Genomic DNA, 25,002 nt, shown 5'->3' with positions numbered 1-25,002 from the left:
AGATACACTGCATCGAAACATCAGAACACCAAAGTCAGGGAGAGAAGTCCTAAATGCAGCTGGAGAGGAAATTACCTCAAGGAAGTGGCAAACAGAGAGGTGGCTTCTCATAGCAACAAGGGAATTCAGAGGAAGACACTGGGTGATGATGGAAATGAACTACCTGACCTAGAATTCTATATCCAGTGAAAACATCTTTCAGGAGATAGGGCAAAATAAAGACATTTTTAGACAAACTGAGAGTTTACCTCCCAAAGCTCTCAATAAGGAAAATTCTGAAGAATGTACTTCAGGCAAAAGGAGTCTTTTAAGACATTTATTTATTATTTTGAGGGAAGTTTTAACATTTTCATTTTATATACAAAGAGCTTGCATTGTTTCTGCATAGGGTAGATGTCCTCGATGACACATTCAAGGAAGTTCGCTTAGTCCAGCTTCATTTATGAAGCCAATATCCTTCTCATACTAGCAGAAACACTGGTGGCACATATTGAGGCCGTATTTCCAGATCAGACCAGGCCGGTTTGAGCAGACATGGCAAAAGTGAGAGCCTTGCCGAATTTTCTCCGATGGCTCTGGTAGAGCTGCTGGTGACCCATCTTGCTTTCTTGGCTGCAACGAAGCAAAAAGCTAGACATTTAGATTTCAGAGATTGTTATTATTTCCTCGTAACAATCCCTTAAGAAAAAAGCTTCAAGTCCGATTCATTGTCATAATAGTTTTCCTCATTGGTAGAAATCTGTTTTCCAAAAGGTATAACTATTTGTAAGCATTCTTTCTTAAACCCAAAGAAGGACATTTTAACTGTCCTTTCCTTTAAGGCATAACAGTACTGAAAAACCCCATGGCTTTGGATCACTTATATGAAGAGATGAGAATATACCATTTATTTTTAACACGAGATTATGCTTGTTTGCTGTTGGAAATGATCCAGAAGAGAAGAACTTGATGATTCCAGAAAGGAGTTTAATTTAAAGCAAGGAACTTGAGCTGGCAATGAGAAAAGTGGGAGGATCGGGCTTCCCTGGTGGCGCAGTGGTTAAGAATCCGCCTGCCGACGCAGGGGACACGTGTTTGAGCCCTGGTCTGGGAAGATTCCATGAGCCGCGGAGCCACAACTACTGAGTCCACGCTCCTATAGCTCGTGCTCTGCAACAAGAGAAGCCACCACAATGAGAAGGCTGTGCACCGCAACTGAAGCGTAGCCTTCACTAGCCGCAACTAGAGAAAAGCCCGCACGCAGCAATGAAGACCAAATGCAGCCAAAAATAAATAAATAAAATAAACAAATTTATTTTTTAAAAAGTGAATGTTAAAAAAAGAAGTGGGAGGGTCAATGGATTGGAGATCTGTGTTGCGTTTATAACATGGACCCCCAGTTCTTTGACACTCATCCCATTAAGAGGTGGATCTATGACTGCTCTCGTGAATCTGGATGGGATCGTGACTTTGACCAATAGGAAGCCATATGACTTCCAAGGCCAAATCAGAAAAGGCCATGCAGCTGACCCCTGGCCCTCCTAGTACAGTCACTCCGGGAGAAGCAAGCCATTATGTAAGAAGTCCAACTATCCTGAGACTGCCATGCTGGAGAGGTCAGGTGTAGGTGCTGGTTGACAGCCCCAGCTGAGCTCCCAGTCAACAGTACCAACTGTCAACTTTGCAAGTGAGCCATCTTCGACATCTAGCCCCATCTTCGACATCTAGCCCAGCTTACCTCCAGCTGTAACCAAAGTGCATGAGAAACCCCAGACAAGAGCTTCCCATTGGAGTCCTTCCCAAATTTATGACCCCCAAACTGTAAGCAGAGTAAAGTGGTCGTCTTAATTCTCTAAATTTGGTGGTAATTTGCTACACAGCAATAGTACCTGGAATAAGTTTCTTTATTTTTTCTCCCCTGGCCATGCTGTGCAGCTGGTGGGCTCTTAGTTCCCTGATCAGGGATCGAACCTGGGCCCTTGACAGTGAGAGCACAGAGCCCTAACCACCGGACCGCTAGGGAATTCCCTGGAATAAGTTTCTTATGGAGTCAAAGAATTGTGAGTGTCATGGTAATACCATAAGAAAGTGAGAAAAATAGGAGGCAATCATCAGAGAATTGGAGGCTTAAAATCAAGAATCAGGAGGTGGTGAAGTTCCTGGTTTTGACAGTATTCCCAACAAGGTGTGGCTCTTAAGCTTTTCTTTCTTTTAAAAAATATTTATTTATTTATTTCGGCTGCGCCTGGCCTTAGCTGCAGCATGCAGGATCGTCACTGCAGAATGTGAACTCTTTAGTTATGGCATGAGGGATCTAGTTCCCTGACCAGGGATCGAACCCCAGCCCCCTGCACTGGGTGCACAGAGTCTTACCCACTGGACCACCAGGGAAGTCCCTCTTAAGCTTTTCATTTTTCAGTTTTAGCTATTGGCGTTTTTATTTTGTTTGTGATTTCGGTGCTATGTGAGTAGAGTAAAAGATAGAAGGTTTGCATTTATTTATTTTCTAATCTATGAGAAAATTGTCAGAAAGTATCCTCTGATGTCTTAGGATTCATCTGTCATGAGGATTGCTGAGAGTGTGTTGCTATTTCAGTTTTCCCACGTAAGTCCATTCGATTTTGTGTTTTGTACTAGGTGTACCATTAGTGGATCACAGACCATCAGACCTGATCAGGAGTCAAGGGTGTTGGATGGGTCATTTATGTGAATGTCCAAGTTAATCGGTTTGATGACAAGACTCGGGATAGAAAAGAAATCTGGGAAGTTTGGGTCACAACTCTTTGTGAGTCCAGCCCGGATCGGCACTCCTTGGGCAGCTGCCTCTGCCCAGCACTGATCAGCACCCGTCGGGGAAACAGCTCCTCCAGTCCCAGTCAGCACGTTTTAGGGAGAAATCTCCGTGGGCCCAATCAGCACCCTTTGTGGGACAGCTCCGACCAGCCCTGGTCAGCACCCAGACGTGGACAGCTCCTCCAGCTGCCCAGTCTCAGTCTGACTCACTCAGAGCCAGGCTTGGGACCCCAGCTCCTCTGATTCCTTGGGACGCCAGCGCAGCTCCTGGGGCTGCACCCACCACCCCACCAGGCCCCGTCCCATCCACTCCACACCCAAAGTCAGTTAACCAGAGGTGTGCGGACCGACTTCCCCACAGCAAGTTCCTCATTTAAACTCTCACCATACGAACTGATCCCCCATCCCCACTAATCCGCTTCTCACCTGCCCCCACCCCGAAAAAACCAAACCGCAACCCGCTTCTCCCCCAACCCGAGCCTCTTAGTCAAACCATCTTGTCTCCTCCAACCAGCTTCCCCGCAGTCCCCTTCGCCCTCCTCCCGGGTCCGCCCTCCTCCCCTCCTCCCCGGATCCTCCCTCCTCCCAGGTCCTCCCCTCCTCCCCTCCCCCCCGGCTCGCGCTGCCGCGGTGTCCTGGCGTCGAGGTGTGCTGGCGGCGGGGTGTCGCAGGGCGTGTCACGAGGTGACTTGGGGCGGGCTGAGGGCGGGCGGGAGGGAGCGACGAAGGGCGTGCGGGGCTGTCGCTCCGGGCACCCCTCCCCCGCCGCAGTCGGCGGACCTTTCCCCGGAGAAGATGGCGGATCGGGCGGAGATGTTTTCTCTTTCCACCTTTCACTCGCTGTCGCCGCCAGGCTGCAGGTACGCACTTGGGCGCCCCGGGCCTCGGCAGGCCCTTCCCTTCGTAAAGCACCCCCTCTGACCCAGTCCCCAGACTTCTCCGACCCGACCCTGCCAACCCCCCCCTCGTCGCTTTTGGGGGCCCAAGCCCCAGACCCCCCCTCTGGTCCTGAGGCCCGTGGTTCCGGCTCCTCGCCCCCCGCCCCTCGGTTCCAGGTCTCCCCATTTTTGTCCTCCCCTTATGCCCGTCCTCCAGCCCCAGTGACCGCCCCCAACCCCAAAGTCCTGCTGGGATCCAGGGCTGCACCCAGCCTGAACAGCCGCCCCCCTCTAAGGTGGAGGTCCTCAGGGGTCGTGGGCGGAGCCTCTTAGGGGTGGGCTGCCTGCGCAGGACGCTGAGTACACGCTCTGTGCTTGGCAGTGTCCTTCTGGCCTTGTTGGGCCTCTGGTGGAAGCCCGGCCTGGTCTGTAGGGCTCTGGGAGGGAGAGAGCCGAAATCAAGCCTGGGGCCTGGGGGAAGGGACTAGGGTGGGGAGAGGGCTGGACCTCTGGGTGTAGGCCTGCCTTCCGCAGGAGTGGGGGACAAACTGGCCAGATTCTGCTCCCGGAACAGCCTTCACCCCTCCCCCTCCTCCTGCTGCTGCAGCTTCAGCCCCCCCTCCCCCTTCTCCGCTCAGCCTGACTCCCCTGAGGCTGAGCCTGTGACCCAGAGGGGCCTGGAGCTGAGGGTAGAGGGGGGAGAGGCTGCTGGCTCTTTGCGGAAGGAGGGCCGGGAGGAGGGTTTGGGGGACAGGTGCCTCTTCTGAGCTGGTCGTGGCTCAAATTGAGGGGGAAATCCGCTGGAGAGCAGAGTTTGAGGTCCAAGATAATGGCAGGATGCAGGTCTGGGAGTTGGGGGCTCTGGAGATCACGGGGCCTAGAAGCTGGGGGGGGGGGTGTCTCTCTTGGCCCCTCCTTAGGACCAGTTCCTGGCCAGGGAGTCCAGGGTTGGTGGCTCTTTCAGGAGCCCTGTCCTTGCTCTCCTCTCCAGGCCTCCACAGGACATAAGTCTGGAAGAATTTGATGATGAAGATCTGTCTGAGATCACCGATGACTGTGGTCTGGGCCTCAGCTACGACTCGGACCATTGCGAGAAGGTGGGGAAGGGGCTGGGGGCAGAGAACTCTCTCAAGGGGGAGTCTCGCTTAGGTTATGCTTCGCAGTCTCGTGGGGGTTTAGGGTGGGTCTAAGCTCAGCCTTGAAACAAGAAATCCTCTGATTGCCCCCTCTCCCTTGGCCTCTCGACCCGGGGTCTTCCTTGATACCAGACCTCTCTTTTTCCGACAGAGGTCCACTGAGGACCTTCCCCATCAGTCCTCGCTTGACCCCCACCAGCTGGCTAGCTTGGGGGAGGGGAGATGTGTCTATGCTTTGGTGCCTCTGTGTTCAGCTCACTTCCCAGAAAGATCTAACCCCTTCCAGCTGCCATCTCACCTCATCTCCTCCTTTGCCCTTTCCCCACCTCTCAGGCCTCCATCTGTCTGCCTCATGTCTCCAGCCCTGAAGTCTCCCCTGCCCATCTCCTCCTCCCCATTTCTTTACGTTTTTGTTTTCATTCAAGAACATTTCTGAGCAACTCCCATGTGGCAAGTGCTGGGGGCTTCCAGGTGCCTGGGAGGAGAGCAGGACACGTGTGGCTCTTGCCCTCAGGAGCTTATAACCTAGTAGGGGAGAAAGACATGAGAGAGGCAGTGGCTGCCTGAGTGTCAACGGCTGGATTCCAGTGAGGGGGCAGAAGGTGCGACGATGGGAACCCACCCAAGACTGAGGCCATCAGGGAGATTTTCCAGTGGAAGTGGCACACAACCGTGCCCTTAGGGAGGACTAGAAGGAACTGGCAGATGAGGGGGGTTGGAGGGAATGGAGGAGAGGCATTGCTGGTAAGGGATTAGTGGTCAGAGGCCCTGAGGTTGGTGAAGCCTGGTGCTGGCTGTCTTTACTTCATGCATTCATTTGATATTTACTGAGCTCTTACTGTGGGCCCGGTCCTGTTCTCGGTTGGGGGTGGGCTGTACCAGTGTCCAGTATGGACACGGTCCTGTCCTGGTGGGGCTTGCAGCTTGGTGGGGGAGACAGACCCGAAACTCTATGCGTTGTGTTAAAATGCTATGAAGGAAAAGTGCTGGTGTCAAATGTGACGGGGTTTGAGGGTGAGATGAGGCTGGCAGGTGGGTTGGGGCCACTTTTAGTATCTCTGTCACCCAGACTTAGGAGTTTGGGCTCTTACTTACCAAGAACTGTAGCGATCCTTATGTATCTTAAGCAGATTTTTTAAAAAGCTGCTCTGTTGGTGGAGAGCAGAGAGAACTGGAGGGAGGCATCTGTCCCTTGACTTATAGCTTCCTGCTTTCCCCTTTCCTGGCGCCTGGGACCCAAGTCACCATCCCACACTGGCCCAGCTCTGCCCTGGCCTTCTTCCCTGCAGGACAGCTTTTCCCTGGGGCGTTCGGAGCAGCCGCACCCCATCTGCTCCTTCCAGGATGACTTCCAGGAGTTTGAGATGATCGATGACAATGAAGAGGAGGAGGACGACGAGGAGGAAGAGGAAGAGGAAGAGGAGGAAGCAGAGGGGGAGGTTGAGGGGGGAGGCCCTGGCTCAGCAGCCCGCGCCCGGCAGCCCCTGATCCCCTCGCCCTCCCTGGAGGAGCCCCACAAGCACCGGCCCACCACGCTCCACCTGACGACGCTGGGAGCCCAGGTGAGCCGGCACCCAGACCCGCAGCTATCCGTGGTTCCCAGCATCCGGGACTGGTCCCCCGCGGCAGCCTGTCCCCCCACCTACCCCTGAGAGCTGGGGCCCCTCCTCAGCGCTGCTCTCCTCCCCCCGCCCCTCCCCTCCTCCCCAGGACTCCCTGAACAACAATGGAGGGTTTGCTCCAGGGCCTCCAGCCTCCAGGCAGGAAACAGTGCTGTGCCCACCGGCCCAGGAGCCCCTCAGAGGTGAGCTGGGCAGTGGTGGGCGGGGTTACGCCGGAGGCGAGGGAGGGAGGAGTGGGGGAGGTGGGCTGGCTGACCCAACCCCGTGCTCCGCAGAGCCGCCCGCCCCCCTCCCGCCCACGGACAGAAGCCCCTGCGGGGCGCAGTCACCTGTGCATCCGGGTTGCGACTCCGAAGGCAACCAGCCCGCAAGGCCCCTGGCGCCAGGTGGGGCCTCGCCCTCCTCGGATCCCGGCATCGAGGCCGACCTGGGGAGCGGCTCCAGCGGAGGCCGCGGGGGTCGGCGCAGCAGCCAGGAGCTGTCGTCGCCGGGCTCCGACTCTGAGGACGCGGGCGGCGCGCGCCTGGGGCGCATGATTTCCTCCATCTCAGAGACAGAGCTGGAGCGGAGCAGCGACGACGGCGGCAGCAGCAGCGGCCGCTCCTCGCACCTCACCAACTCCATCGAGGAGGCCTCATCGCCGGCCTCGGAGCCCGAGCCCGAGCCACCGTGCGAGCCCCCGCGCCGCCCCGCCTTCCTGCCCGTGGGCCCCGACGACACCAACAGCGAGTACGAGTCTGGGTCCGAGTCTGAGCCGGACCTCAGCGAGGACGCCGACTCGCCCTGGCTGCTCAGCAACCTCGTGAGCCGCATGATCTCCGAGGGCTCCTCGCCCATCCGCTGCCCTGGCCAGTGCCTGTCTCCTGCGCCGCGTCCTGCCGGGGAGTGTGCGTCGCCCGCCGGCGAGGCTCCCGAGGCGGCGGCGGGGCCGGGCGTGGAGCTGGTGGACATGGAGACGCTGTGTGGGCCGCCGCCCCCCGAGCCCTCCGCCCCTCGGCCCGGCCCCGCGCAGCCCGGGCCCTGCCTCTTCCTCAGCAACCCCACGCGCGACACCATCACGCCCCTGTGGGCCGCTCCGGGTCGCCCTGCCCGCCCGGGCCGCGCCTGCTCTGCCGCTTGCTCGGAGGAGGACGACGAGGATGAAGAGGAGGAGGACGAAGCCGAGCCCGAGGCAGCGCCCCCCGGGGGCCGGGGCACGGGCGCCACGGCGCCGGACGCCTCGCTGGTGTACGATGCGGTCAAGTACACGCTGGTGGTGGACGAGCACACGCAGCTGGAGCTGGTGAGCCTGCGGCGCTGCGCGCGCCTGGGCGAGGACAGCGGGGACAGCGGTGGCGAGGCCAGCGAGGAAGAGGCGGGAGCCGCACTGCTGGGCCGTGATCGGGTCTCCGGGGCTGCCTCCCCGGACAGCCCTGACCTCACCTTCTCCAAGAAGTTCCTCAATGTCTTTGTCAACAGCACCTCCCGATCTTCCAGTGAGTGGGAGGTGGGGAAAGGGGGTGGCCCCGGGGGAGCAGGCTGGCTCCTTGGCCCCAGGGCTTCCCCCAGGCCCCCGTAGGGTAGGGTGGGGTGGGGAGTTGCCTGGGGAAGGCTGCTCTGTCTCCAGTGCCCGCCCGGTGAGCTACTTCTCCCTCCCTCGGTGACTGAGGACAACCCACACCAGACCGTTGAGGGGAGGGGAGCTCCGCGGGGCCATCAAGTATTTCTCTTCCTGCCCCTCCCCTGAGCCTTGGTCTCTTTTGTTTCTGTCTCTCAGGCACCGAGTCTTTCGGCCTTTTTTCCTGCCTGGTCAATGGCGAGGAGAGAGAGCAAACCCATCGGGCTGTCTTCAGGTACAGCTTCTCCCCCTCGCTGCTAGCGACGCTCCATCTGAGCCTGCAGACGCTATGGGACACTGGTGGACACAACCCAACCGTTCCTGCCCCTGCCCCCGTGACCTCCTACCTCTGACCTGACCTCAGGTTCATTCCCCGCCATCCCGACGAGCTTGAGCTGGATGTGGACGACCCGGTCCTGGTGGAGGCCGAGGAGGACGACTTCTGGTTCCGTGGCTTCAACATGCGCACGGGGGAGCGTGGCGTCTTCCCCGCCTTCTATGCCCACGCGGTGCCCGGCCCGGCCAAGGACCTGCTGGGTGAGGCCCCTTCCCCAAGGGGCGTCTTGTCATCCGAGGTCCTCTCTTGCTCACCTGACCTAGGCCCCTGTGATCTCCCAGGGAGCAAGCGGGGTCCCTGCTGGGTGGAGCGCTTTGACGTGCAGTTCCTGGGCTCTGTGGAGGTGCCCTGTCACCAGGGCAATGGCATCCTGTGTGCAGCCATGCAGAAGGTCAGTCTGGAGGTGGGGGCCCCTGAGCCCTGCAGGCTGGCACAGCCCTTGGAGGCCCCAGGCCTCCGCCCTCTTCCACGGAGGGTTCCAGGATGCTTGGGGGCCTCAGGGCCCGGGCCCCCCCCAGCCCCTATTCAGAGGCCTGGCAGACAGGCCTCGGGCAGCGCTCAGCAGCTGTTCCCCGTCACCTTCCCGCCGGCCCCTCCCCCTCCTTCAGCCCATCCTATTCGTGTCTGAAAAGCAAGACCAGCTCTCACAGACCCTTCCCTGGAAGTTATTTGCACACTCGTTATTCACTCAGTGGACACTCGGTGAGGGCCGGCCCGTCTGCTGGGCCTGTGGGCGAGCGGGGGTGGGGCAGCAGGGCAGCAGCACGGCTCTGCGCCTGAGAGCCCGCGTCCAGCGCACGAGACGGGCAGTGAGCAGGCCGGGGTTGCTGGGGCCGCAGTCCTGGGGAGGGGCGGAAGGCAGACGAGGCAGGCCGTCCTGAGGCTGAGGAGAGGCCAAGGCCACGCTCACATCTTCCCGAATCGCTGCCAGGAGTCTTCAAACCTAATCGACAGCGTCCCGCCAAGAGGGAGAGATACCCTCGTAGGCCCTGGAGACCCTTTTCTCCCCTAACTTCTTCTGCAGATCGCCACTGCCCGGAAACTGACCGTCCACCTGCGTCCTCCTGCCTCCTGTGACCTTGAGATTTCTCTTCGGGGGGTCAAGCTGAGTCTAAGTGGAGGACCTGAGGTGGGGTGTGGGGGCCTGAGGCACAGGGGACGGTGGGAGGGGTGAGGCAAGGGGGTCAGACTGAGGCGCGTCCAGCAGGGGTGGCCGGAGTGGCCCTCGGCTGCTCTAACGTGGCCCTCTCCTGCCACCTCTGCTCTAGTTCCAGCACTGCAGCCACTTCTTCCAGATGAAGAACATCTCGTTCTGCGGCTGCCACCCCCGCAACAGCTGGTACGAGACTCACCCATCCCCTGGTCCCCTCAAACCCTGAGGGCTGCGCATTCACCATCCCACCCTCTCACCCGCACCCACTTGGCTCCAGGAGTTGAGTCCCCACATGGCGCCCACTCTGTTCTCGGTCCAGGACACCTGGATCAGACAGGCTCCCATCTGGTCTGGGTGGGGAGACAGACACACAGACAAGTGAGTGCTCGAAGCACTCGTGGGACTCTGGTGGACGTGCGCATGGGGCTGCAGTGAGCAGACCTGCAGGGAGGCGGGCAAATTCTCCTGGGACTTAGCGGGGTGGCTGAAGACCACTCTACAAACCTTGAAAGGCAAGTGGGTGACAGGGTGGATCTTCTTGGCAGGGAGCCAGCTGAGCCAGGGCTGTGGGCAAGGGGCACTAGGGGCTCTTTGGGGGCAGCTGGGTAAGGCTGGAGGGACACTAAGAGCACCTGTGTCCTTTTGACTATGCCAGGGAGCTCTGTGTCCTTTTGACTATGCCAGGGAGCTTATGCTTAATCCCATTGGCGATGGGGTCATGGGGTGACACGGTCAGGTTGACAGGCTGCCTCTGGCTGCTGTGCAGAGTGGAAGGACCCAAGTGCTGCTGGCAGGAGACCAGGTGGCTGCCGAGGTTATCCAGGTGCTGTGACCTAGTGGCATTTAGGAGGTGGGCAGGCAAGACCTGAGTTGATTGGATGTAGAGGCTGACCTGGAGAGAGAATCAAGGGTGGCCTGGGTGTTGAGCAGTTAGTAACCCACGCGCCAAGAGAAGAGGCCTGGAGTGAGTGGGCCTCACAGGCTGGCGATGCAGTGTTCAATCCAGAGGCAGTGAGGGTGAAGTGGCCGTTGCTACGTGGTCTGGAGTGTGGAAAGGAGACCTGGGGGGAGGTACGTTCGGAGCCGGTAGGTAACTTCGGCCGTGGGGCAGACAGGATAGCCAGGCAGAGAGAGAAGAGATGGGAGCGAAAGGGAAGCATAACCAGCAGATGGAGGGCTACAGCCTTCCTGCCCAGCCGGCCTCCTGCGCACAGGATGCCAGTGCCCTAGATGAAGCGACAGGAGGAGCTAACCTGTGACGCAGACAGGGCCAAGCAGAGGCTCCGAAGGGCCCAGTGGTATTGAGGAAGCAGGTCCTCAGGTCCTCAGGGGAGGCAGGATGTGGGAAGGACACACTGCTGCTGGGGCTGAGGCTTGTGACAGATACTGAGGCCGGCATGTGTGTCACCTGGACACTTGTGGTAAGAGTGAGGGGCGCTCTGTCTGCTGGCTGGGCGATGGTGTCCACCCTCAGCCGGGTCAGAGCCCAGTTTGGTTTCTCCCTTGAGAGGGAGGTGGTTTGATGGGATCACAGTTTAGATGCTGCTCTGAGGGGTGGAGGGCCAGGGCTCAGAACAGGCGGCAGGCCAGATCTGGCACCATGAGGACCAGTGTGCACGGTGGCCCACACGGACAGTGGGCTGAGGGTGGCACACCTGAGAGAGGAAGGACAGCAGAGGGAAACTGTGGGTGCCACAGGCTCAGGCGTCCAGGCCAGACGCTGACCCGGATGCAGTTCCATGGCCAGGAACCGGCCCAGACTTTCCTGGTACATGTTACTGCAGAGCTCAGCCCAGTCCGCACAGTGAGGGGCCACAAGGAGCCAATGTCGGGCATCTCGCTGTGAAGCGGGCTGGATTAGGCACGTGCTGGGCCCACTGTCCGGATAAGGTGGGAGCATGTGACGTGTGAGATCACGGGTGGCTGAGAGCACCCCCAGGGCGCCACAGACGGGCTGCGTTTCCGACGCCCTCATCTAGAGGCCCAGCGCGCAGGGCCATTGTGAGGTTTGTGGGAGCTAATGACATAAAGAGCTTTGCTGAGGACGGTGCCTGGCACTCCCCGTGAATGGGATCATCTGAGCGTGGCATTCAAGATAAGGCCGTGACGTGTTCGTGGCCAACGTGAGCACGTTGTCCCAGCGATGATGCTGCCGTGTGGATTCCCATCTGGTGGAACCGCAAAACCCTAATCCCACCTGACGTGGGCTGCATTAGCCACGGTCGGGGGGTGGGTCTCAGCCCTCCTGCTGCAGGATTCTGGCAGTTCCTCCCTCTGGACAACAATTTTTATTAATGTCTTGATGAGAAGAAGGGCAGATTCAGGAAAGGCATACGTGGAACAGAGCTGGGGCGACAGAGCCAGGGTACAAGCTTCTTCAGAAAGACTGTTTTACATGTCAGGGCCCATGCCGAGCCCCACATCAGAGCCCGGAAAACAGCTGTGGGTTTGCAGGACCAGAGGTGGGACTGGGCAGGCTCAGGGTGTCAGGTGACATGACAGGGAAGAGTCAGCTGAGATGTGGTGCCCAGAAGACGGGGAGGCCTTGCTCTGTGGTCCAGGGGCAGGCTTTGGGTGGGGGTGGGGGGCACAGAGGCAGCTGGCACTGTCTTGGGAGAAGGAAGATGCAGTGGGACACCCTTGTGGACAGATGAGCATAGATCGCTAACTTCTCACAGATGCCCAGCGCTGTGCTTTGACGAGGACCCAGAAAGGGGCCTCGAATCTTGAAATCATGTGACCCGCACATTCCCCAGCCCCACACGCCCTCCCTGAGCCCTCTGTCCCTGGCTCTTCTCCCCGATCCCTGGGGGCTGAGGGGTGGACCCGGGGGCGTCCCGTGTGCTCACCGCCGCTCTCCCCGCAGCTATTTTGGCTTCATCACCAAACACCCGCTGCTGAGCCGTTTTGCCTGCCACGTTTTCGTCTCCCAGGAGTCGATGAGGCCCGTGGCCCAGAGTGTGGGGTGAGTGGGTCCGGAGGGTGGGTTGCAGGATTAGGGCTGGGCCAGCGTGGAGTGACGGCTGGGACTGGAGTGGGGATGCAGAACCGGTGCAGCGGTTCCCCGGGTAGGGGGGGCGGTGAGCAGACTGGGAGGAGGGATGGAGATGAAGTTTGGGGAGACAGGGGAGGGGAAGGGAGGGAAGGCCAGATGACAGTGGTGGTGGTGGAGGGTTGGGAAGGTGGTGGGCAGAACGCTTGGGGCAGGAGCGTGGAGGGGAGTCCTGGGCGTGGGAACGGCACGGGCACACTGACCACGGGGCTGGGGGTGGGAAGGCAGCATTGAGGTTAGACCGTAAGGAAATGGGGCCGGGCCAGGAGGGCTGAGGGACGAAGCTGGGGGCGGGGCATGGGCTGGCCCAGGTGGGCGGGCCTGGGGAGCCTGGGGCTGAGGCCGCTCTCTCCTCCAGCCGCGCCTTCCTGGAGTACTACCAGCGGCACCTGGAGTACGCCTGCCCCACAGAGGACATCTACCTGGAGTAGCCACCCGCCGCTCTCCTGCTCCGGGAGCGGCTGGGGCTGGGGGCATCTCATGCGGCCACCTCGACTTTGGCAAGGACTGGACTGGGGGCACATGGGACCTAGCATCTGGCGAGTCTCCGGGCTGTGCTGGGAACTCTCCTCCTTGCTCCCCAGGGGCTGCTGAAGCGTGGAGCCTGCACCTTCGCTACCCCTGATCTGTTCTCTCTGTGTCGCCCTGGCCTGCCCTTGGCCTCCCTCTTCTCTCCTCCTGTCTGTCTCTGCTCCTCTGTGCCTGCAAACTCTTGCCCTCTGCTCTTTACTTTGGGGTCAGAATTGGGAGGGGCGTGTGGAGGGAGCTCCCAGGTGATCCCCTCTTGCTTTTCCCGTGTGATTTATAAAGGAATTTTAATTTTTATAGTGAATATCAAGGGGTCATATCCCATCCTCACCATAGGGACAAAGAGAGGGACCCCCCCCATAGTGCCCCACGAGGAGCTCAGGGGTAAGCAGGGAGGGGTTCCCCAGTAGGGCCCTGCGGGAGACTAGGAGTCGTGGTCACCCCAAGCCCCAGACGCTGCTAGGAGGAGGGGGCCCCGGCCCAGGCCCCGGCCACACCAGCATCTGCTATGCCGCTGCAAGCACTCCCCGCAGTCCAGCACCTCAATAAACTCTCTGCTTCGTGTGACCTTGGCTGTTTCTGGGGTGGGGGGGAGCAGATAAGGGGCCAGGGGCCCAGGCACTGTCCATGGCAGTGGGGACCAAGACCCCAGGGTGATGGAATCCGGAGACCCCTTCACTGCTCTCTGAAATCACGCTGGTGTCCCTGTGCGGCGCGCAGCGGGTGCTCTGCAAATACACTTGCTTGGCCAGCGAGGAAGCTGAGGCCAGAGAGAAAGGTCACGCAGCGTGTGTCATTTCCGCTGCACTGGAGCGCCAGGCCGGGAGGTGTGTGCGTGCTTATGTGTGGGCCTGGACGCTTGTGAGTGTGTGTGTGAGACAGAGAGCAGGCGCCAGTCTGCTTAGATCTTAAGATTAGTGTTTTTAAAATTCTCCACAGAAAGCCAGAAGAAAAGAGGTGACTGTCACACGCCCTAGGTGATTACAGATGGTACCTCCTGGAGAAAGGGCTTCCCTGGCCCCAGTGAGCCCCAGCTCTCAAGTGCTGAGGTCAGCATGGTGGTCAGTGCCTTTCTGAGGGTGGGCCTGCCCCCCGCCCTAACCCCCCGAGCCCAGGATGCCAGCAGCTCCAGGAAGACAACAGGTGAAGGTTAAGAAATGAGAGTGAGAAAGGCCAGTGTAGACAAGTTCAGTACATGAAGCTTGAAAACCACTGTCTATAGAAATCACACACCTCTACTCAAATTAATTTAAGGGCAACCGGCAAACAGAGAACATAGTCACGGGTTACGAATCGGTAAGTGGCCGCCCTTCGGCATTTGGGTAGCCCCGGCGCAGGCCGGGTCCCCGACCCTGCAAGAAGACCGACGCAGCAGAACATCTACGAGAAAACTTTCCTGATTACAGTAGAACGAGGCAGGCAGAGAGCCCCTGGACGCGCACCTCTGCCCCGCAGCCTGGGGGGCGTGACTCTCAGGTCCCTGTGGCTGCACCCCGCCCGCTGTTCCCTTCACTCTCTGTCAGGTGGAAATTTGACCCCCCATCTCGGGGGAGGCTCCATTTGCCCGGCCCCCACTCCGCCCCTGTTGGGCTCAGTCCCTCCCTCCAACTCATCTCCTCACGTCTCTGCATCCATACCTTTCCCTTCCTGTGGTGGCCCTTTGGGACAGCAGCCGGACACGCTTGGGCATCCTTCACCTGGAACAGCTTCCTGTCAGTAGGGTCCTTCCCACACCTGTCCACCTTCCTTCCGCCTCTGGTCTCCTTTCCTGCACCGGCCCGGGCACCTTCCTTCACCTCCCCAGCTGTTCCTTCTCGGGGCTGGCTCATGGTCTGCTCTGGCTCAGCTGCGCTCCAGACCCCGCCCTGGCTCTGTCCTGGGTCCCCTTACTGGCCTCCTCTCTCCCGCGGCGGCCTCGGTGCCTTCCCTGTGCTGAGGGCCCCAGAGTCCTGCCCCCGGCAGACCGTGTGGTTCAGCTCTGTGCTGTGCCTTACCTCACCAACACCAGTGCCCTCCAGGAGCGCTGCTTCTGCCAGTCACTGGCCAGGCGTGTGGTGGAGTTCGGTAAACGCGGGACCCTAACCAGGGCCCTGAGGTGCAGAGACACAGAACTGGTGGGAGCCACGGACACTTCGAACTGACGTGAGCCTCTTCCCCGTGTGCCCCATTCTATATCTGTGCTTTGTGTCTCTTCCAGTTGCCTGAGCAGGAAGCGTGGAGGCACCCTAGACTGCCCCTGCTGTCAGCGCCACCCCCCACCACCCCAAGCCTGCCCCCCCCCCCGGCCTCCCCGCCTCCGCCTGGATCTTTGTGCGTCAAGCAGCCTCCTCTAGGCTCCCACCTCCACCTGTGTCTGCAATCCACCAGCTCCTGCAACCAGACACGGTTGTTTAAACAGAAACCTGAGCAGGCCGCTCGCCCTCTTAACTCTGCTGTGGCTCCCTGTGCGACCTCAGCCTGCCCTGTCGCTGCCCCTTTCCAGCCCCTCCTCCCTCCACCCCATTATTTCCACCCTGGACACTGAGCTTTCTCTGCATGTGGCTGGGTGACCTCCTATCCTCCCGGACGCAGGGGGGCCCTGGGCAGAGGCTGCCAACTGTGGGTCTGCTAGTGCCCCCGTCCTCCCAGAGCCTGGCACACGTGCTGGGGGCCCTCAGAGCCCTGAGTGGTGAGTGAGTAAGCCTCCAATGCCAGGACTGTGCCATCTGGAAATCCAGCCAAGGAGAGCATCCTAAATGAAAAGCTTTGTATTGTACATGTTCTTGTTTAAAATGTTGAAAACATAAAAGACAATCTAAATATTGACCAGTAGGGTGAACTGTATTAAGGTATATACACCTAATTGGAATAGTGGCTGGTACAAAAAAAGTGTGCTTACAAACGTTTAGTAATAATACAGAAATATTTGTTATGCTATTAAGGAAAAATAAATATGCAGAATCTACACTAGAAACTACACTGAAAAAGACTGAAAGAAAGCACAAAGACTGCAGTCTTTGTTGCCGGAGGTGGGGCTGACAGTTTCTCTTCCTTTTTTTCTCTGCAATGAACATGTCTTGTTTCAAGCATTATATGTTGCTATTAGGGACCCCGGAATGCAAATAGAAACACCCACAGAAAACTAAAAAAACTACAGATACATTCATTAATTCCAAACATAGGGACTTCCCTGGTGGTCCAGTGGTAAAGAATCCACCTTACAGTGCAGGGGACGAGGGTTTGATCCCTGCTCAGGGAACTAAGATCCCAAGTGCTGCGGGGCAACTAAGCCCGGGAGCCACAACTACTGAGCTTGTGCTCCTCAACTAGGGAGCCTGCGTGCCGCAAACCACAGAACCCACACGCCCTGGAGCCTGCACGCCACAACTAGAGAGAGAAAAACCCGCACGCCACAACTAGAGAGAAGCCTGCACACGACAATGAAAGAGCCCACATGCCTCAACGAAGATCCCGTGTGCCGCAACTAAGACCTGATGCAGCCAAAAATAAAATAAATAATAAATACATCTAAAAAAAAGAACAAAAAAACCCCAAACATAAAAAGTTATTTTGGCCACAATGGAAATACCAATCTCATAGGATTTGGTGAGTTCAGCTGTCAGGCCAAGAGTGGGACTCCCCTGAGCGTATCTTTTCAACTTAAAGACGATTGCTAATGTTTTGGTGTATTTTTTTTCCAGTTTCCTTCTTATCTATGAGTTTTGTTTTGTTTTGTTTGAGGCCAGAAAGAGATTGGGAGAATCAAGGAATAATTTAGGGCAAAAAGATTAAGGCAAACAGGCTTCCCTGGTGGCGCAGTGGTTGAGAGTCCGCCTGCCGATGCAGGGGACACGGGTTCGTGCCCCGGTCCGGGAAGATCCCACATGCCGCGGAGCGGCTGGGCCCGTGAGCCATGGCCGCTGAGCCTGCGCGTCCGGAGCCTGTGCTCCGCAACGGGAGAGGCCACAGCAGTGAGAGGCCCGCGTACCGCAAAAAAAAAAAAAAAAAAAAAAAAGCTTAAGGCACAGTAGCTAAGATCATTATAAAATAAAGAATGGTGGTCTCAGCTCAGATTCTAGTTATGAAACTGCTGACCAAGAAATTCATGATTTAAAATGTTTGAGTGGCAAGGAGAAAAACATAATCATAGATTCAAAAATATAATCAATAAGGTAAAAAGAAATACATGTACACCCTGGATTTTATATTCTGCATGTCAAGAGCTCGCTTCTTTTTGGATGCCACTGGGAATGTTTCAACAGTGGTTCGTGTGATAGGTGGGATGCAGAGCATTCAGCTCTAAGAGAACTGCCCAGGGAGACAGTCTAATAAATCAGGGCGTTTCTTGTGCCGCAGGAGGCCTGGACGCTGGTGTGGCTTCTAGAAGGTGACGTCGAAAACAGCAGGCTCCTTCCCTTGGTCCTGTGTGCTTAGTGTGTGGTCTTTGCCCTCATGACTGCCTGAGGGCTGCTGTATCTCTGGGCATTGTGCTCAGTTCCATGCAAGAGGACATACAAGGGCAGAGGGGCAGGCAGCTGGTTTTGTAAAAGCCCCACTGTGTGCTGTAGTGAGGAGAGGGCACGAACGAGGTAGGGAGGGAGCAAAAGCCAGTGTAAGGCCCATCCTTAAGGCTGGCTGCCCTTCTGAGAAGCATAAGAGTTCTTCCCTGAACCATATACCCGAAGGACGGGAAGCAGGAACACTTACCTGCTGGCTCCTGACCCCCACTGGTTGAGGACCACCCCAGGAGTGTACACCCCTTGCCCTTTAGAGCAGCTCGTTTGCGGGCTGAGAGCAGAGAGAAGAAGCAAGCCCTGCCTACACCAGGCCTGGGGTCAGGGAGCTGGCAGGACTCTCCAGACATCCCACAGGCAGTGTCCAGCCGTGATGAGGGTCAGGGTCGAGTTCAACACCCACAGGTAAGATGTGGGGTTCACAGTCACAGTCACGGGGGGTAGGAGGGGCGTGTCCAGGTATCTCTTCTTCCCTCCTGAGGGAAACCACAGCACCCACAGCACAACGTTCTGTTCCTTCCAAACACACGTGGCTCCTTCCAGAGGATGCTGGGATCCCTGAGGAAGCCACTCGGTGGGCGTGGATGGTCTCAGGCTCACAGGAAAAGGGCTGCTTTTCAAATCAACAGCAGCAGAGAAGGGACGTCGCAGACAGCACGTGGGGCTGTGAGTGTGTGTATGAATATGCGTGAGCGTGTGCATGTCTGTGTCGAGCATGCAGGCCCGTTTGCGGGCGGTGTGCACGCACACGGGAGAGCACGTGCGCATACTGGTGCCTCTACAAAGAGGGTGCATCGCACTAAAGCAGCTAAAATGATGAGAAACAAGCTTTTCTGCCCTCAGAGCCTCACGGCGAGACCGAAAGGGGAGGGGGAGGGGGAGAACCTTGCGTCAGGTCTCAGCAGACGGGGAAGCAGCCCTGACTGGTTCCATCATTTCCCGCACCCCCGCCCCGCGCCGCCCCGCAGTTGCACTTTTGTAGCACCAAGCTCTCTTCCTTTGTGGTATTTACGACAAATTTTTTTCTTCCAGTTTTCTCGAGATACAGTTGACACAATCACGATTAATATTTTATTTCTACCGAAGTATAAAATATACATGGCATCATAAAGGGCACTCAAGCTACACACTCAAGTGTGTAGCTCAAGTGCATTATATATATGTGTGCACCACGTTTCCACCACCCCCAGTCAAGACAGAGAACTTCTGTAGCACCTGACGGTTCCCGATCCTTGTTCCCAGGCAATACCCACACCCCGAAACCTGGGAAGTTGAGTTTCTACCACACTGAACTCCATTTGGTCTGAGTGCACAGGGTTGATGGTCATCTCCTTTGCTAGGCATTAAGCACCAAAGGAGCAGGGGTGAGTCCCCTCTGTCGATCTGTGCCCCAGCCCTAAGCGCAGCTCTGGGTGGTAAGTAAAGGTCTGTGGAACTAATAAAGCGATGCTCACCACCCAGCTGGGCGACAGACCTGGACAAGGCGCCTGCACGTTAGGCCTGAGTGCTGGCATTCACGTATTCTTGCTGGAGGGTTTGACCTTTGGATGTGATACAGAGATCATGCACCTGCTTCCATTCCTCTCTGTTCTCATCCTGAAACCAAGGCACCTCGAGGTGACTGCAGGCCCCCTAGAAGAGAAGCTGCAGGCTGCAGGGGGTGGGCATGCCCAGACCACACGTGCACGTGGGCCCTCCTTATGTCAGCATCAGTGGCTGAAGGGGCCCCCAAGGAAACCACTGCCCTATGGGGGCAGCTCCAAGATACAGCAGGATTTGGGGCATGGCTAGTGCCGCCCCCAAACCAGACTAGAAGTGATGGGAGAGTCACATGGAGAACACAGAAGGGGCCTCAGCACACGGTATCTGACACCACAGGCTCGCTCAGGAGGACCCCGCACACATACACATGCCCTCTACATGTCCCGTTCACACATCATTCCAGCAAGACTGCTTTCAGCTGCAAGTGATAGACAAGCCAGCAGCACTTGGCTTAAATAGGCTGGTTTATTTTCTTACGTTGTGAGCTCTGGAGGTACATGGCTGGAGACACGTGTTTAGCGGATGCATGATGTCTGGTCAGGGCACCGCCCTCACCACTCCTGGAGGATGAGTGATGCAGGAGACCCCGCGATTCAAGCAGGCGCCCCTGACCTTTCACTGACCAGGACCCTTGGTCACACGCCTCTCTTGGACCAATCACTGGATTGTGATTGTCTCAGACTGGCTACTAGCCTCCTGGGACTAGGAGAGCCTGTACCTCAGAGGTCACGGGGCCTCTGCCCACCAGTGAAACAGTGAGGGGACCGTGAGGAGGACGGGGATGGCTGTTTGGTCTACCATGAGGACAGGACACCCACTCGGGGCCCTGAGCCCCCAGACAGCACTCTTCTCACTCAACCAATGCTGAGGGAGCATGTGGGGTGTGACAGCCGCTCTAGGAGCACGTGGCCCTGGATCGGTACACACACAAGGGGACCCCAGGAGGGCTACGTGCCACCACGCAGATGCCAGTGGGTGGGCAGGCAGGAGGCCCCTCTGCAGAGAAGATGCCAGACAGAGTCAAAGATGAGCATCTTCCCCTGATGATGGGCAACCCGGCCAGTTGCCAGGGCTGACGGACGAGGGCTGTGGGGTGGGGCATGGCGGGCCACTCCAAGGAGTCTGGGTTCTATTCTGAGCATGACAGGAAGCCTGCAGTTTTGAGCACAAATGGAGCCCAATCTGCTTGTTTTTGAGAGATCACTTTGCCGGTGGGGAATGGCTCCCATGGGGGCAGAGGCGAAGCCAGGAGACTGGAAATGTGTGTGCAGGTAGGAAATGCAGAGTTCTGGAAGGGGCACTGGGGGACCGAGGGGAAGCCTCTGGAGCTGCTGACATGCCTTCCTCAGAGCTGGCAGGGCTCCCCAGCCCACTTCACCACAGTAGACCGTGTAACCCCTCCCCCTCCTTCAGACAGGTTTCTAACACCCAGGGCGGTCCAGTTCCTGTGCTTCTTCCCCCGGGAAAACCTGGCTCTTGTGGGCACTCCGCGTCTTCGGGGTCTGCTGCCCGCCATGCCCTCGCCCCCTCCTCACCCCGTCCTGGCACATAAAAGCACCTAGTTTTGCCCCCGTGAACAGGTGTGCCCACACTCACCACCACGCTTGTCTGCACTGACACAAGCAATCACCAGGGGGAGGGGGACAGCTTCCGGAGCCAACCTCTCACTGGCTGGGTGACCTCAGACAAGTTGCTGGACCTCTCCACGCCTCAGGTTCCTCATTTGTAACGGGCAGAACAACACCTATCTCAGGGCTATCACAAGGATCATGTGAATTCTCACACCTACAAGTGTCAGCTGGTGTTATTAGCGTGCTCAGGTACAAACCACCTCTCCACACCCGCAGCACAGCAAAGAACCATCACACGCCTGGGTGGGGCGAGGGGCCTGGGGCTGGCCTCCGCCTGTGCTCTCAGGGCTGGAGCTCAGGGCAGTGGCAGCAGGATGGCCTGGGGGTGCAGCTGGGCTGACAGCAGACCTGCAGGGCAGGGTCCTCGCCCCGGGCTATCTGGCTGGGGCCGAAGGTCATGGCAGCATCAAACTGGGCCTTGAGCAGCTGAAGTTGCTTCAGCGCCTGCAGCGCCTCTGGGGCGACCTCAGCCACACCCCCCAGAAGGTTGTAGTTCTCACCAGGGTCCTCAGACAGGTCAAAGAGCAGCGGGGGCTCATGGGCAGTCAGAGGACTAGAGGCATGGCAGGCAGGGTCCGCAGTGGTGTCGCTGTGGACAGAGCCTGGGGAGGGGGACACATCTGTGCACAGGGTGGGGGCGGAGGGGGGTAGGCTCTGGGGCTACGAGGGGTGGGCGGGGCTGGGGAGAGGCAGTTACCCTGGGTGAAGAAGTGTGCCTTGTACTTGCCGCTTCGCACAGCGAAGACCCCTCGGACCTCGTCTGGGTAGGCCGGGTAGAAGAAGAGGGTCTGCCGGGGGCTCTGGGGGCAAAGTCGGGGGTCTGCACATACCTGGAGCCTCAGCCCTGCGTTGGGCCCTGGCTGTGCAGTGGCTCCCTGCCCACCCGAGAGCCCCAGGGGCGGCACCCCCTGGACACTGCTCAACAGAGGGTCTGCCTGGCCCCAGGGGCTTCAGGTGCTCCCCATACTCACTCCCGGGGAGGGCAAGTTGGGGGGGCCCGGGGGGGGTTGGGGGGAGCAGGGGTCATGAGGTCACGGGCCCTACCTTGCCTGTGCCCAGCAGCAGAGGGCTGAGGTCAACGCCATCCAAGGTGACATTGGGCAGCGGGGCCCCTGCCAGGGCTGCCAGGGTGGGCAGTAGGTCCAGGGAGCTGGCTAGCTCATGGGTCACACCTGCGGGTAGAGGGCTGTATAGTCACTCCATCTGTGATCAAGGTTGGGGAGGTGGGGCCAAGTGTCCAGGAGGAGAAGGCCTGAAGACTGACCGGGAGCGATGTGGCCTGGCCAGAAGGCCAAGGCAGGCTCTCGGACGCCCCCCTCGAAAGTGGTTCCCTTTCCGCATCGCAGGAGGCCAGAGCAGCCGCCGTGGGACATCCGCATCGTCTCAGGTCTGCAACACCCGAGAGGTTATCTGCGATGAGGGGCCCAGGGTCTCTGGCCTGCCCCAGTGACCGCGGCCCCAGACTCCTAAGTTACACATTTTGCCCAGAAAAGGCCAGCATGTGCCTGTCCGCTCCCTGTCCTACCAAGATAAGCACCTCCATGTACTCGTGGCCCCAGCCTCCCACACACATGCACCTGGTGTCACCACATATGGCCAGCATCTCCCGAGACCCCCTTATCCCACTACATCCTCGGCCAGCAGTCAAGATGGGAAGACCCTAGGGCCCTGTGAGGGATCGACCAGCATCCTCTGCCCCCTGCCAGAGTACCCGTTGTCTGCAGTGAAGAAGACCAGTGTCTCTCCGAGCAGCCCCAGGTCCCCCACAGCCGTCATCAGGGCCCCCACGGCCGCATCCAGCTCCATCAGGGAGTCCCCAAACGGCCCTCGGCCTGAGTGCCCCAAAAAGCTCTGCCCACTGAACTGGGGGTAGTGGGTGTGCTGGGGATGGAGACAGGAGTTAGCAGCAGGTAGAGGTCACAGGCAGCCCTGGGCTGGGGGGGGGGGCACGATCACTCACATGGGAGGCGTAGTACAGGAAGAACGGGCGACCCTGGCGCTGGGCATCCGCCATGAGGTCACGGGCGAAGGCCACGTAGCGGGCCTCAAGTCCAGGAAGCCAAGGGGGCTGTGCCTCCACCGATAGGTTGGCCAACAGAGGGACAGGGACCAGGCCCTGGTCGCAGCCGCCATCGCAGGGGGTGGCCGGCGGGAAGCAGGTCAGGTTCTGGCAAGGGCCCTGGGGGAGCAGCTCCTTCAGAGGTCTGGGCTGTGGGCTGGGGCTGTAGGGTCAAGGGGGAGGACCCCTGTGGTTCCTACCTGGTCATGGGAGTATGGGATGCCCAGGAATCGATGGAAGCCATGGTGGGGGGGCAGAAAGGCCCCCTCAGGCCCCACCCCAAGGTGCCATTTGCCAGCTATCCCTGTGAGGTAGCCTCGGGCAGTCAGGACCTCAGCCAGGGTCACCTCCTCCAGGGGCAGGCCCCCTCGGGAGCTGGGCTCCAGAACGCCAGGGTACAGGCCCATCCGAACTGGGAGTCGGCCGGTCAGGAGAGCAGCCCTATAGGACAAGTCACAGAGTCCGTGAGAGGGAGCAAAAGTGACTGAGATGGACACAAGGAGAAGGGGAGGGAGAGGACAAAAACAAAGAGACGCGAACTTCTCCACAGAGGGATGGAGACCCTCTTCCTCCCTCTGCAACCCAGAGTGCATCTGGGAGGAACTGGATGGGCAGGGGTGGGCATTTGGGGTGAGGGCTCCCGGTCTCCTTGCTCACCGGGAGGGTGTGCACAGAGACACAGGCACATAGAAGTCCGTGAACCGCAGACCCCCTGCGGCCAGTTGGTCCAGATTGGGGGTGGTGGAACTGGGGTGTCCATAGGAGCCCAGGTCCCCATAGCCCAGGTCATCAGCAAAGATCAGCACAATGTTGGGTGGGCTGGTAGCAGCCAGGCCGGCAGCCAAGGCCAGAGTGAGGGTCCACAGAGCCACCATGGCACCCGGCACAGACAGGCCTGTAGCAAGAGACCCTTGGGAGGGAAGGCAAAATGGTTCCAGAAAGCTCTATCCCAGAACCCCAGACCCAAGGCACTACCCTCCCCTGAGACCCCAGACCCAGGCACTAACTTCTGATACCCCAGACCCAGGCACTACCCTCCCCTGAGACCTCAGACCCAGGCACTACCCTCCCCTGAGACCTCAGACCCAAATACTCCCCTAACCCCGCCTGAGACAACTCCTTTCCTTAAGTCCCAGCGAACTCGGCACCTGAGACCCTTGACCTCAACAGAACGCAGGAGCCCGTAGCCTGGGATCTAACTCCCTGGGGACCCTCAAGGGCCAGGACACCTTTAGATTCTTAGGCGGAGATCTGACCCTCTTCACGTAAAGGTCCAGGCCCAGGCTCGTGATCGGGGCAGAAGTCCCAGGACGCTGACCCGCACGAAGCGGGACGAAGGCAGTTCACGGCCGAGGAGGGGCGAACGCGGAAGAGCGGGCAGCAGTGCCCTCTGCTGGCGCTTCCGCCTGGCCCGGTCCCGCCCCCGGCCCGCCCTGCGACCCGCCCCCTGACCCCGTGACTTCCGCGCGGCCACCCCACCCCACCCCCGCAGGGGCGGGGCGCAGGGCCAGGCAGGGGGCGCCCGGCCCGGGGGTGCGGCGAGGCCTTCTCTGACCGGGGTTGGGGGCGGGGTCGCGATCCTGCGGCGGGGGACGGCCTGGGCGGGGGGCGGCGCGGTCGTGCGCGCGCGCTCCGATCCGGTTTGCCCCCCGAGGCATTTGGCGCCACGTGCGGGGCGGCGGGGGAGGTGCTCGCAAGCGGGTTGCCGGCGTTCGCGCTCGGCGCGCGGTGTGTTCCTTAAGGGGCCTGAACCCGGAGAGTGTGGAACGAGCGAATCGAAACAAAAACCGTGGAGCCCGCGGGCTGCTGGCTTTTCCTTCAACACTACTTTTGGTGTTTTTCTTGAAACAGGAGATAAAAATTTCTTCCCAACCCTTTCCCCTCCGTTCATGTGTGTGTCTGTTGTGCGTCAGGGTGTGTGTGTGTGTGTGATGTGTGTGTGTGTGATGTGCGGTGTGCGAGGTGGGGCGTGTGTGTGCTGTGTAGAGGGGCATATGGGGTTTGCTCTGCGTCCGGGTTACACCAATGGGAAGGGCCCATCGAAAGCGGAGATGACGGTCCTGGCTCCATCACTGCACAGCTTCGGACGAATGGCTTCACCTTTTTGGTCCGCAGTTTGTTTAGCTGTTTCAAAGTAAGAGAACGCCCCAGGGGGTGGTTAGGTGGGTATCTTAGTGCAGCTGAAGACCCCACGTAACTCCC

General features: G+C 58.9%; 2 protein-coding genes and 1 pseudogene across 2 annotated transcripts; 1 reads left to right on the top strand and 2 right to left on the bottom strand.

Moving 5' to 3' along the window:
• Window positions 1–411: 411 nt before the first annotated feature.
• Window positions 412–599, bottom strand: LOC116760445 (annotated as a pseudogene).
• A 2,889-nt stretch (window positions 600–3,488) lies between these two features.
• Window positions 3,489–13,658, top strand: MAPK8IP2 (mitogen-activated protein kinase 8 interacting protein 2). The gene is made up of 12 exons (XM_032646793.1): window positions 3,489–3,632; window positions 4,642–4,747; window positions 6,076–6,348; window positions 6,497–6,590; window positions 6,684–7,883; window positions 8,165–8,240; window positions 8,370–8,542; window positions 8,624–8,733; window positions 9,367–9,471; window positions 9,611–9,681; window positions 12,362–12,460; window positions 12,906–13,658. The coding sequence occupies exons 1-12, from the start codon at window positions 3,568–3,570 to the stop codon at window positions 12,976–12,978; spliced, it is 2,445 nt and encodes an 814-aa protein (XP_032502684.1). The 5' UTR covers window positions 3,489–3,567; the 3' UTR covers window positions 12,979–13,658.
• Window positions 13,659–19,556: 5,898 nt separating this feature from the next.
• Window positions 19,557–24,201, bottom strand: ARSA (arylsulfatase A). Its single transcript, XM_032646610.1, has 9 exons — window positions 24,030–24,201; window positions 23,458–23,710; window positions 23,001–23,241; window positions 22,702–22,920; window positions 22,453–22,622; window positions 22,006–22,130; window positions 21,786–21,913; window positions 21,439–21,541; window positions 19,557–21,343 (listed from the first exon to the last, which is right to left on the bottom strand). Exons 2-9 carry the CDS (start codon window positions 23,673–23,675, stop codon window positions 21,024–21,026), a joined length of 1,524 nt encoding a protein of 507 aa, XP_032502501.1. The 5' UTR covers window positions 23,676–23,710; window positions 24,030–24,201; the 3' UTR covers window positions 19,557–21,023.
• Between the last annotated feature and the right edge of the window lie 801 nt (window positions 24,202–25,002).

Source organism: Phocoena sinus, chromosome 10, assembly GCF_008692025.1.
Source record: "Phocoena sinus isolate mPhoSin1 chromosome 10, mPhoSin1.pri, whole genome shotgun sequence".
In the NCBI taxonomy this organism is placed as follows: Eukaryota; Metazoa; Chordata; class Mammalia; order Artiodactyla; family Phocoenidae; genus Phocoena; species Phocoena sinus.
Note: the sequence above shows the minus strand (reverse complement) of the source record. Positions and strands in the feature narration are given on the sequence as shown.